The 12,775-nt window shown below is 31.1% G+C and overlaps 1 protein-coding gene across 1 annotated transcript; it reads right to left on the reverse strand.

The window, feature by feature from the left end:
• Window positions 1–230: 230 nt before the first annotated feature.
• On the reverse strand, window positions 231–4,643 carry LOC110022137 (microtubule-associated protein RP/EB family member 1C). Its single transcript, XM_020720943.1, has 7 exons — window positions 4,332–4,643; window positions 4,073–4,228; window positions 3,419–3,525; window positions 1,680–1,893; window positions 1,480–1,593; window positions 595–893; window positions 231–469 (listed from the first exon to the last, which is right to left on the reverse strand). Exons 1-6 carry the CDS (start codon window positions 4,440–4,442, stop codon window positions 615–617), a joined length of 981 nt encoding a protein of 326 aa, XP_020576602.1. The 5' UTR covers window positions 4,443–4,643; the 3' UTR covers window positions 231–469; window positions 595–614.
• Between the last annotated feature and the right edge of the window lie 8,132 nt (window positions 4,644–12,775).

Genomic DNA, 12,775 nt, shown 5'->3' on the forward strand with positions numbered 1-12,775 from the left:
TAAAAGTAGTGACAAACAAGTAATTTTTCTTTTCATACTCCCTTTACTATAAATAAGGAGGGTCATCTCTACAATATAGAATTAATCGGCCATTCTTAAAAGAACCAATTATTTACTACACTCTATTCCTTGGGTGTGATTCACTGGATAGATCTGAATTCAACAATACCAAAAATGGTAAATATATCCAAAAGAAAACAGTAAGCACTGCCAAAAAAATCAAATGAGGTAAATATGTAAAAATGGTAGGGAAAAATCCCACTTCCACTAGACATGGTTTAATTTGACAAAACAAACACAAATTGCAAAACAATTCATAACTAAAGACTAATTCTACTACATCAAAAACTAACAAGTAGAAGGCTTGTCTTCTATCTTAGGCAAGAATATGACCAAACGAACAAATGATTCATTTAACAGATGCCTCAAAGTTAGACATAACCTGGATCTTCACATCCGGTTGATTAAGCTGCCAAAAAAAAAAATAATAATAATAATAAATAAATAAAAGAAACATTCAGGAAGCAATAAACTTAGCTTTACAAACAATATAAAAGCAGAATACAATCTAGCATTCATTATAAAGCCCCAAACCTTTCCTTGGAATTTGATCTTCAGAAATTTGTTAATGGCGATTCACAGTGATGAAACTCTGAGATATCAGAAAGGCGTTGTCTTTGTGATGTTGATGTTGTTGAGCTCCTGAACACATCTGATTCAGGACTTGAGATGATCTTTCTCTTTTGTGATTCCTGTTTCACTTGCTCCGCTGAATTTTCTAAGATGGGACTCAAGGAATGCTGATCTTTCTGCGATATCATCAATTGTGCTTCTTCCAAGAGAGAGCCGTTATCATAGGTGGAGTATAATATCGCTTGAATAGTTTTAACTATCTGTCAAATGTCACAAAGTAGTGCAAAAAATATAACGCTTTTTTTTTTAAGATTAAATGTACCACTTAAATCCTATGTATTTCTATGTTTTAACTATGTCAAATGTCACAAAGTAGCGAGGAAAAAATAATGCTTTTTTTTTTTTTTGTTTTTTGAAGATTTACATATACCATTTGAATCCTATGTATTCCTATGTCACAAAGTAGTGAGGAAAAAATAATGCTTCTTTATTGGAAGATTTAAACACAAACCATTCAATATCTATGTATTTACATATCTAACACTAAAACATTATTTTTTACCAACATAACACCTTACCTATGCATGAAAAGGTTCATTTCACTTTTTAAAAGTTAAAATGGTGATATTAATAATGTGATGTAAAGATTTGGGTGATGTAAATGTAAAAATTAAAGTTTAGGTGTTAGATATGTAAATACATAAAAATTAGGTGGTATGGTCTGTACGTAGTTGTAAACTTTCTATGCAGCGATTGAGCAAGGAAATGACAGTAAATAGTTGTTTGTAGTAAAACATTATTAGAATATAAAAATATAGTGAAAGAGAAAGCATTTTTGTCTCTTACTGGCAAATGCTCAACTTCAGGACTTTGACAGAGTATTTCAATGTCTCTTAGTTTAGCATAGTAATAATCTCTTTCCTTCTCAAGGCTGTCAACAAATAGCTTCATCTCAGTAATCTGCATTCATAATTGTGAAATTATCAAACCACATATAGTACCCTTAAAAAGAACATAATTGAATTGTTGAAATGAATCTTTACAACCTGCTCATCATAAATATCTGCTTCAGCTGTTGTTGAAAGTTTAGATGCTTTATGCGGTGCATTAGCTGAACTAGTATCACTTTTCTTGTTAGGCAGTGAGGAGTTAGTTCTAGCACCCATAGATGATGTTTTGGAAGATGCTTGTGTCGTTGAGATTTTCCTGTTTACTTCCTTTCCTCCCTTGCAGGAATCTCGTCTCTCCAAGGCATTGTAGCTGGAATATCATTTAAGACACTAATGCTCAGTAAATGTCCACTAATTCTGTAAAATGTCATAGTGAGACTAAATGATGGTGTTGTCATCTATCATAATCTCAAATTTTGCGTTTGGCGAGGAAATGAACTAAGGACATGAGAGGAAAAAATAATCTATAAGAAAATATTAGAAAAACAACAGAGATTTATATGAATCAATGAAATTACATACATCCATGGCCGCTCAAAAAGATAAAATAAACATGTTAGACTAGACTAGATATACAAATATGATTCAAATATTTGGTTCATAACAGTGCTAGATGTGTGGAGCTCGAAGAGATTTGGAAAAGAAAATAATCTGATGAAGACGGCCACTAAACTGTTGAGGTGTTCCTCCTTGATCATAGGAACATGCCTTGTACCATTTCGTAGCTCCTGTATTTATTTCGAATTGCTCATTTCATCCACAGCCTCAAAGAAAAGTATTTTATGTAAAGATTAATCTAGATTTCTTTAACTCAAGCTTGGGAGTGTTCAGCCATATTTATGGCTCAATATTCTCGATCACATGTCAACTTGTCGTGACCTATGCTCTTGCATAACTAGACCAACACTTAAAAATGAAAATATAATTTTAACTACCACTATTACTCTTGAAGTGACTCCTATTAGGTTTCACATTTCACATCAACAACATTAAAAAAACTATTAAACAATAAAAGGCTTATCTCTGCATAGACACTTTTTTCTGGTAGCTTATAACACGAATAAAAAGCGGGCAATTATTGATCAAAAATAAAACGCAGTAAAAACCATCAAGCATACTTCAATCAATCCAGTATACAACCTTGTGCTGTTCGTTCTTTCTTACAAAATTTTTATTTATACACCAACCTAATGCAGTGTTCCTGGATGCGTCTTCCCTGTGCATAATTCCTTGAATTCATTGTTGTAGTGTTCTGCTCTATCATCAAATCTCTGTCATTTGATCTTCAAACCAAAGTCCTACAAAGCTTTTTATTGCATGAAACATCTCAAGTAAAAGTGCAACCTTTTATACATTAAGATGATGAACCTTAATCTCCTTTAAAAAAAATTTTAATGGAATCATATTCAAATCTAACTGTTAGATTCGGCACCATTTATTTGAAGTTTGCTTTTCAAATTTGCAGCAATGGTTTTTATAGAATATGTTCAAATCAAAGTCATAAATAATTGTTATTCTCATATCAAAGTAAAAAATAATTGTTAAATAAGATATTGTTCATTGTTAAAAATAACAGATCAGCATATTTGGGCCTAAAATGATTTGAGCAAACATAGAGATCAAATGCAGGAAAACAAAACCAAAAAGAAAAAAAAAACAAGAAAAAGCATAATAAGATTTTGGAGACTAAACCTGAAAACAGCAATTTAGGATATATCCAGTAGCAACCAGAAGAAAAGTTAGACTATAGGAATAGCTTGCAGATAATCTCAAATGTTAATAAAAAAAAAAAGTACAAAAGGGAAGGGGGCTGAGGAAAGGGTTTCAGAAATTACTTCTTTAGTATGCTGCCATTCACAGAGTCGCAATACCTCTTCATCCATTGCATAAACTCCAGATTATCAAGAGGCCTTCCTTTAACAAGCTTACTAACTTCAATATGCTGAAAACGGATATCAGAAAAAACAGCCATCAAGAAACTAGAAAGACCCCTGCTTATAAATTTATTTGAACGGATAAACAGTCCATATGGTACAGTTCATATGGTGCTGTCTGACAACCAATGAGATTTAAGTTATTAGAATTTAGTAAATCTCATAAATTCGAATTTACTAAATTTCTAGATAGGTTAAATCCTGAAAACTATCTGGCAACCAATTCACTAAATCCCAAAAATTCACACAAAAAACTTACATCCGTCGGTGCGAGATTTAGTAAATCTGGGATTTAAGGTCGAACATTTTAGGGATTTGCAATTTAAATCCGGTGCTAAATCGGTTGTCAGACAGCCCCTTATGTTTCTAATGGTATAAAGGAATTATTACGCATTCAAGGATAAACAGCCCATATAGTTCTTTTTCCACATCCATGAACAGGCGTAGGCATACGGTATGAATGACATTCAAGAAAAAACAAAATAACCAAAATCACCACATATTATTAAAATATAGAAAGTCAAGAAAATATAAAATGTGGAATTTCAGGAAAACCTTGGTGATCTTGAGCTTGTTAAACACATCCTGCAGAACCTTGTAGTTTTGGATCATCTCGTATTCATTCTTGGCGTCAAAGTTTACTTTGTGCATCGGCACCATCCCTGGATGAACCACATCCATTAACTGGCAATGTACCGCACCAGACGCCGCCTGCAAAGCAACAACTCTAACTCAACCAAAAAGTATGACAAATCGTCTAATTCTAGAACATAATTCTTAAAAAAAAGAAGAGATTTTGGAAAGATCAAACAACCTCTTCAACTTTAGCGAGGTTAAGTTGGAGGGTGGAATTGATCCACGCCAGAATCTCGCTCCTTCCAACGAAATATGCGCCATCCATCATTCCAATGTTGGTGGCCGCCATCTCTTTCTGTGAACAGGGTTCGGATTGTGAAGGGGAGAAGAAGAGAATTCGGGAAGATAGATTGGATCTGATTTTAGAGGCTCTAGTTCTCCTCAAGAGAAGGAAAGGAGGCGGGATCTTGATATTTCTGTAGGGATTCAAATTTGAGACAACGGTAAGGTTTTATTATACTGCGTCTTGGAAAGCCTAACGGTCGACGTCACGGCACAAAAGACCGTTGGTATTCAGTCGTGGTCCCCGCTGGCTACAAGTTGGAAACTTGATCACTAATTCGAAATTTGAATTCGAAGAACCTCCTGCGGGCTTTAACTCCATGCTCTAATTTAATTAAGTTATTTTCCAAAATTAGTCACTTTATTTTAACATATAAACAAAATAATATTTATTAGCTATTTATAAAATAGAAATTTATGTTAATATATTAGCTGATTAGATGAATTGACTACGGTTTTTTTTTTTCATTATATATATATATAGCAGAGAAAAATTTTGATTTCTTATGCGCTAGACCCCATAATAAGTGCCTGCGCCATGTGCCAAAATATTCGAGAACCCAGCGCCACTGGGGATCGAACCCGTGACCTGATGGGACTTACAGTGAACCCCATCAACCAACACACACACACACACACACACACAGAGAGAGAGAGAGAGAGAGAGAGAGAGAGAGAGAGAGAGAGAGAGAGAGAGAGCTGTGTGTGTGTGTGTGTGTCTATATATGTTAAAAGAAATAGTCGGAGGCTATTATACGAGTTAAGGTATATTTTGGTCGGTTAGATTCTTTGTCCATTTATCTATGCTGTATTAGTTCACATCCACGGTATAATACCCATCAGGTCTGGGGTTCGAATCGCCTTAGACAAAGTTGTCCTTAAAGAGGTGGTACTCGAATTCTTAAGCACATTGAAGATAAGTGGACAGAGAATCCAACTCCAACATTAGGTTCCAAAATTTAATTTTTTTAGCAATAAGGATATAAAATAAAGCAACAACCATTTCAACAATGGGATTATTAATATGATAGAATTGGAAGTAATTGTAATCAGACATTCTCTTTCTTGGTTTCTAAGAAGTCCACCTGTACCAGCAATAACAAGGTTGTAGCTCCCATCCACATTCATTTTAATATAAGGGTTTGTAGGTTTGATCCAATATAACATTTGAGTATGCCTATCCAAAAAGGATGAAACATTGAAATCCTTTAGTCTGCCCACCATTCCAACAAGAACCTTTTTGGATTTATTGAATGTAGTGGCTTTAAAAATGAAAGGCTTGATGTTTATAAGAACTTCATCAACAGTATTTGTTCCTTCTTGAAGCTTTCTATAGTTCATTTCCATCCAAACAAACCAACAGCTAATATAAGGAATGAAATTAAGAAGATATATATTAATGTTCTTCCTCCTACAACCTTACAAACATTGATCTGAAGAGTTATAATCATCAATAGGCAGAAAAATGTTGAAACATTAAGTAAGCTTCCTCCAAATATATAGTGAAGTCCTAATGAGAAAAATTTTTCCTTTGGCCTACATGGCAGGCAAATAGAAGGTAATCTTAGGCATTTTAATTTGAGTATGTCATCCAATATAAGAAAGTGAAAGTGCATTCTCCAATCAAAAAAAGACTGAAATGGTTTTAGTGTGGTGTTCCAGAGCAGGTCACCCTTATCAACAACTTAAGTATTGTGAAACATGTTCGTAATAATCTTAGCTAGTGAGCAATTGGGAGCCGTTTGATCATGAGAATATCTTTCATGATTTCATCAATTGTAATATCAATAATATACTGAACCATATCATTATTTAAAGTTTTATGGAGTTCATACCCTTTCCAATTGCCATATTTCCAAAATCAGACAAAATAAGCTCAAAATTTACTTCACCGCGACAACATTCTTTAAAGGGCCCCAAAAAAGACCAGTCGTCAAGCCAAAAGCTCAAATTTCATTCAAACAACTCCCAAACAATGATATATTCAACTCTACTTCTTATTTTCAAACGTTCTTTCCAAACCAGTGAATCCCCCAATTTAAGAGTGCATGTGAGTAGATGAGGATTATTCAGATATCACTTCTTCATGAAACTAGCCCACAACCCTTTTTTTTCTCTCAACTTAGCTCGCAACTTACAAATTTTGATCTTTATAGATTGTTTCAAGGATCTAACCCCATGAACAAAATTTTTCTTTGGCTTACACAACTTATCCCAAGTACTCCAGTAAATCCTATGCCCATGTCCAACCCAAAGAAATTTATTGAAAATTCATTCTAACTTAATTTACATGTTGTTTATCAAACTAGATACTTTTAGAACACACAGGAGAAGGGTATATCTTATTATGTATCTTGTGTAATACTTCACCAAAAATAAAACTTAATCTTCTAAAAGTGTGCAGCTGAATACCCAAATGCTTCATAGAGAGGTAACTAATTTTGATGCCAGAAAACCGTGTAATCCAATGCTTCTTTTCCACTTTAATCCCTTTGCCCACATGCTTTTATTAAATTGCATACCTGACACATTTTCAAAGTGAGACAAAATGTTGCATTCTTATCAAATTTTTATTTTAATGTAGATGTTAAGAAAATCATCTATAAAAGCAAGGAGAGAGGCTGATTCACTGCTCTTGATTTTTAATCTACCATAGAATATGTGTTTTGATATTTTGGTTCAACTTTATTGATAAATAATCAATAATAAAGATGAAAGGAGTTGATCTTATTGAATCTCCCTGTTTTAATCCTCTCCCAGCTTTAAAATGTCCTTATTGTGCCCCATTTATAAGTATAAAGTTATAGTTTTTGTATAAATTCTTCAAAATCAAGTTATAGAAATCCAAAATAAACCTCTCGCTTTTAAAACAGTAACAATAAACTGTCAATTTATGGTATCACATGCCTTCCTGAGATCAATTTTCATCATGTCATTCCACCTCTACATTTTCAACCCATATCATAAAGTAATTAATGAGCAATAAGAGCATTATCTGATCTCTGTTTGTCAGCAATGAAAGCTATATGTTGGGGGTTTATCAGCTTATTTAAAATGGGTTGGAGTCTACTGATAAGGATTTTACTGATATATTTTAAAATCACTGTGGTGAGGGGGATTGGCCTGAAATTCTCCCATTTATGGTTGAAATTTTGTTTGGGAATATGACTAATAATTGAGCTTGTAAAGTACTTATATGGAGATCCCCAAAAAATATTTTTGTATGATAGCAGTTAAATTATTCTTCATTATATTCCAAGATTGAATATAGAATATAGATGTGAAATCAACCAGTTCAACCACCTTATTGGTGTCAATAGTGTTTAATGCAATACAAATTTCCTCATCTAAAGGTTTGCTGCAAAGTTGAGGGTTTTTTGTTACTTCAGAAACATATGGTAAAACATCATTATCCATCTCCCTTAGCTTAACCTCAAACCTCTGAGAAATTTTTTGAAAATAATTAATTGCACTACCAATAATTTCATATTATAAGTAGATCCATTTTTCATTCTCTTCTTCAATTTTAAGGATGTCATTAGCTTGCCTTCTATGCTTGATGTAGCCATTGAAGAATTTTGTATTCTTATAAACTTTTATATTACTAAGATAGTTTGATTTATGTTTAAAAAAATTATTTCTTGTTGTATTGCAACATTTAATAGGTTTTGATCATTAAGTACATCCAGTTCCTGAACTAAATCTTACCTATAACCAGTTTCCATTCTTGTAACTAAATTATCAGCCTTTATAACTTTTTTAGGTATATCTCAAAAGTTTCTCAATTTCATTTCTCATATCAGCAGCCACATTTCTATGTAAAGCCCATAAATTCACCTATGGGTTAGCAAACTCCACATTTAGTTGACCTCATTTTTATATGAGAGCCTTTATACCCTTCCTCTCATTGGAGCCTAGGGCTTAGCCTTTAGGGTTGGCTTAGAGGCTATCCTAGAAGACTAGTCGTGGAACCAAAAATAAAATAAAATTTCAAACTTTTCTTCACTCCTTAGAGTTTCATATGCTTGGCTTCAAATCCTTAACATTTGATTGAGCTGGTTAAAACAAAGTCATTAAGACATAAGTTGAGTACCCACAAAGTTGAAAATGCCCTAAGCAATCTTTTGACCCTAAAGACTTAGGACTCTTACACACTTAGCACTTTCTCTTCTCGACTCCTTTGGTAACCCTTTTTTTGGTTCATAAAAGAGAAAATTGGGTATGTCGCTCACCTTGGGCAATGATGGGGCTGATTCTTTAATAAAAAGTTAATATTAAAAGAATGCCAACTAAAATTTTAAATATAAATATAAAATTAAAATTGAACAAAATCAAAAATAAAATTTTAAGAATCCATTAAAATCAACATCAACAAAAATAAAATCCAATAAGATTGATATCAACAAAAATAAATCCATTAAGCTTAATTTCAACCAAAATCAAAGTCATTAAAACTAACTTCAATCAAATACACTAAAATTATTTTACTAAAAATTAAATCTACAAAAAATTAAGTTAAACCAATTAAAGATAAAAAAAAAAATAAATCTATTAAAATAAACATCAACCAAAGTTTAAATTAATTTCATAAAAAAAATTAATCTATTAAATTTAAGTATAACAACATTCAAACTATTAAAATCTATTAAAATTTTATCATAATGGAATTAAATCAATCAATCTCAACAAAAACTAAAAGTATTGGAATCAAATTCAAATTAATCCTATAAGTTCACTATTAAAAATTCAACCTATTAAAATCCATATTTTATTTAAATCAATAGTAATGTAAATCAACATGATTAAACCCTACCAAAGTTAAATAAAAAATTAAGCCATAAAAAAAATTCAAACCGACAAAATAAAATCAAAATTAAACCAACCGAGAACCAAACATGATAAAATAAGACTTTCAAATAATCAAATCAACTAAAGTTAAATTAAATTAACATAGGAAAATTAAAACTACCCACTAATTAATTCACACAAGGAAAATTAAATTAAAACCACCAATTTTAAATTATTCACTTAAGAAATTATGCAAAATTAATTAAAACCCTAAAAAACTTGAGAAATTATGAAAAATTAATTTTAAATCAAAATTTTGGGAAATTTGAATATTTCCTGATGTTTCTAAGGTCAAAGGACATCATTTAAATAAAAAACACTAAATTTCTATGAAAATAACAATTAATCACAAAAATAAATATAAAAATTAAATAAAAATTAGAAAGTATAAAGTTGATTGGAAAATAAAGAGGATGTAAAATCCAGTAAACTTATCAAAATAATATTTTTCCCCATTAAAGCTAAATAAAATTACTTAAAACTAGTGAGTGGTATATTTATAAAAATGTAAAATCACATTTTAACCCTTTGTCTCTAAAATTAATTTAAAATAGTAACTTAAACCTTTAACATCTTAGAAATTAAACCTAATTAAAACATGAGATGAAATGATAAGTCAAAATTTAGGTCAAACTCTAAGGATAAGCTTAAGGGTAAAATTGTAATTATTCAAAGAAAACAAGTATCATAAAGGTTTTCTTAACCCTAATACACCAAAATCAAAAAGCTAATAATTAACTCGTCACCTAAATATTTTTAAAAATTTTGGTAGAATTTATGAGTCATTTTAACACAATCGTAATTAAAATTAAAATTTAAAAATAATAAATAAAATAAGAAGAAATGTATTAAAAATCTAATTAAGCACACTAGAATCATAAAATCATAAAATCATAAAAGCTTCAAAATCTAATCACAACTAATTAATGAAAATTTCAAAAAATTAAATTAAAATAATAAATAAAATAACAAGAAAATTACATCCTTTCTAATTCATTAACCCTTAAGTTTAAACATTTAAAGAAAGCCGATATTTCATAAAACTTGAACTAAAAAGGTTAAAATTAAATAGAATAATAAAATATAACAAAATTAGATTAAATCAAACAATTTAATAACATAAAATCAATAATAATAATAATAATAATAATATTATTATTATTATTATTATATTATAATTATTATTATTATTATTATAATTAATTTAATAATAATGAAATCATGATAAACCTTATAAACTTAAAGCTCAAATCTTTTAACTGAAAGTTATTAACAAGTCAAAGGATAACCAAACAATTACATAAAACTCATGTCAAAACTTAACAAACAAAATTATCAAAGATTAGAACCCTTAATTAATCACTCTAAAGTGTTCAACAACAAACATTAAAATATACTAAACAACCCACACCTTGAGACAGAGCGGCTTAGATCAAGAATAACATGTTTATAAACATACCCCTCATGTATTAAGAAAAACTTAAGGAAATCCCAAATCAAATAAAACAAACCACCTAAATCAAAATTACTTAAGACACATAGAACTAATGATCAAACTAAATCTTCACTGAGTAACAGAACAAAAGCTGAACATAAATGTAAAATTGGACATTAAACATTCTAAAAATACAACAAGTGAACCTGAGTAAAGCACAAGTATAAGTTACAAATTCAACATAACTTGAAATAAACCCTAAACATACATTAAAACTTAATCTTAAACTTAATTGGACTAACCCCGGTGTGTGAGGAAGTCTTGGATGAGGTAGCTCATGATTGAGAACAAAGATTCCTCCAAATATTCAAAACCCAACAGAACACAAACATTAACGACTCTGGGATGATGGAGCCATGGGATCTTAACTAGGGTCTTCATAAAAGACAATCCTAGTAAAAATCAAATTAACCAAAAGGCAATCCTAATAAAAATCAAATTCATTAAATGACATCCGATTAAAAATAAAATTGATTAAAATTCAAACAACAACAAAGTAAGATAAAATTCATCAACTCAATAACAACCCAAAAATATTAAAATGAAAAGTAAACCCCTAATAAATTAATAGAATAAAACATAACTGGAACAATAATAATTAACCCCCGAGTTTATGAAGATTTATTGGATTATGAAACCCATAGTTACTGATAAGAGTCCTTTAGTCAGAACATGTTATCTATTTTCCTGACTAAGTAGATCCAAAACACCAACAATCCCTGGATGACAGAATTTTATGAGCACTTTGATTGTTGGTCATCTTAAATAAAATTTGATTAATTTTCTCACTTCACATTCACCCATTTTTAGATGTCATAAAGCACTAACACTTAAGTTGTCATAAGAGTAGATTTGTTTTTGTGTCGTGATTATTTTATTTGCTCGCTAGACGCTTGCTAGGATAAGTAGATGATTTTTTGTTGCAGCAGGTTGCAATAGAATTTTGCTGCATGTTTTTGGGTTACTATAGTAAGCTTAGAATGTGATAACTTTATTTTATAGGATTGTTGTAGTTAAAATGGTTAGGTTATTGTAGCAATCTATGGTTTACTTTTTACAGTGTCTTCTTCTTTCTAGAGTTAGGGTATGTTTTGGTCGGTTGACAATTAACGTCCTAATCTAAAAGAAGATAAACATTTAAATGAAGGACGAGCTCAAATAAATTAATAATGATGCTTCAGACGATTTTGATCAATGAGTCTGACATAAGTCTAGAATTGACACCTATTGGTTGTCTTGTCCTTGTATTTTCTTAATAGATCTATATGCATTTTAAACCCATATTTTATACTTATTTTTAGTGATATTGCACTTTAATGGAAGGTATTTTGATGTTTTTTTGCAGGTTGTTGATTTTTAGGCCTTAAAGCAAGAAGGCAGGTTGTTGATTTTTAGGGCTTAAAGCAAAAAGGAAGTAAAAAGGATGAAATTTAAAATCAAAATGACAATTTTGAGGAAATACTCAGCGCCGGCAGCGCCAAGGTCAGCACCAACGGCACAAAACAAGCAAAAGCTGCAGGATAAATGACATTTTTGAGGAAATACTCAGTGCCGACAGCACCAAGGTCAGCGCTGACGGCGTAGAACAACCAAAAGTTAGAGGATTTTTACTTAGCGCCAACGGCGCCAGACTAGCGGCGACGGTGCCAAAGGTGGTTTAGACTCCATTTCTAGAAGGTTCGATGTATTTGGACAATTTTTGAAGAGTTTTTGGAGGCACGTCTTCGAGAATCGACCTTGGGCTTTATTTGGGGTCTGGAGAACTGGCCTTGGGCTCTATTTGGGGCTGAATTTCATCAAAAAATGGGCTCCTCTACATTCATTTTTTGTTCTACAACATTCCACCATGCTATATTTTTATAATCCATCTTCATTCCCCCACCATATTGGAGTCAATTAGTGATTTTTCTTTCATAATTTAGAGTTTTTGTGGTGAGATTTAGTGTGAAACTTTTTGTAAGAGTGTTGGAGAAGGAGAAAGTGAGAGATATCTTCTT

The sequence above is a fragment of the Phalaenopsis equestris genome, unplaced genomic scaffold, assembly GCF_001263595.1.
Source record: "Phalaenopsis equestris unplaced genomic scaffold, ASM126359v1 Scaffold000171, whole genome shotgun sequence".
NCBI classification, from domain to species: Eukaryota; Viridiplantae; Streptophyta; class Magnoliopsida; order Asparagales; family Orchidaceae; genus Phalaenopsis; species Phalaenopsis equestris.

Excerpts from the sequence above, each read along its gene's own strand:
- LOC110022137 (XM_020720943.1), bottom strand. The coding sequence starts at position 4,442 with ATGGCGGCCACCAACATTGGAATGATGGATGGCGCATATTTCGTTGGA. Across the intron at positions 1,894-3,418 it reads AATGGCAGCATACTAAAGAA|CTACAATGCCTTGGAGAGAC; the intron begins GTAATTTCTGAA and ends ATGATATTCCAG. Across the intron at positions 1,594-1,679 it reads CAGATATTTATGATGAGCAG|ATTACTGAGATGAAGCTATT; the intron begins GTTGTAAAGATT and ends TTATGAATGCAG.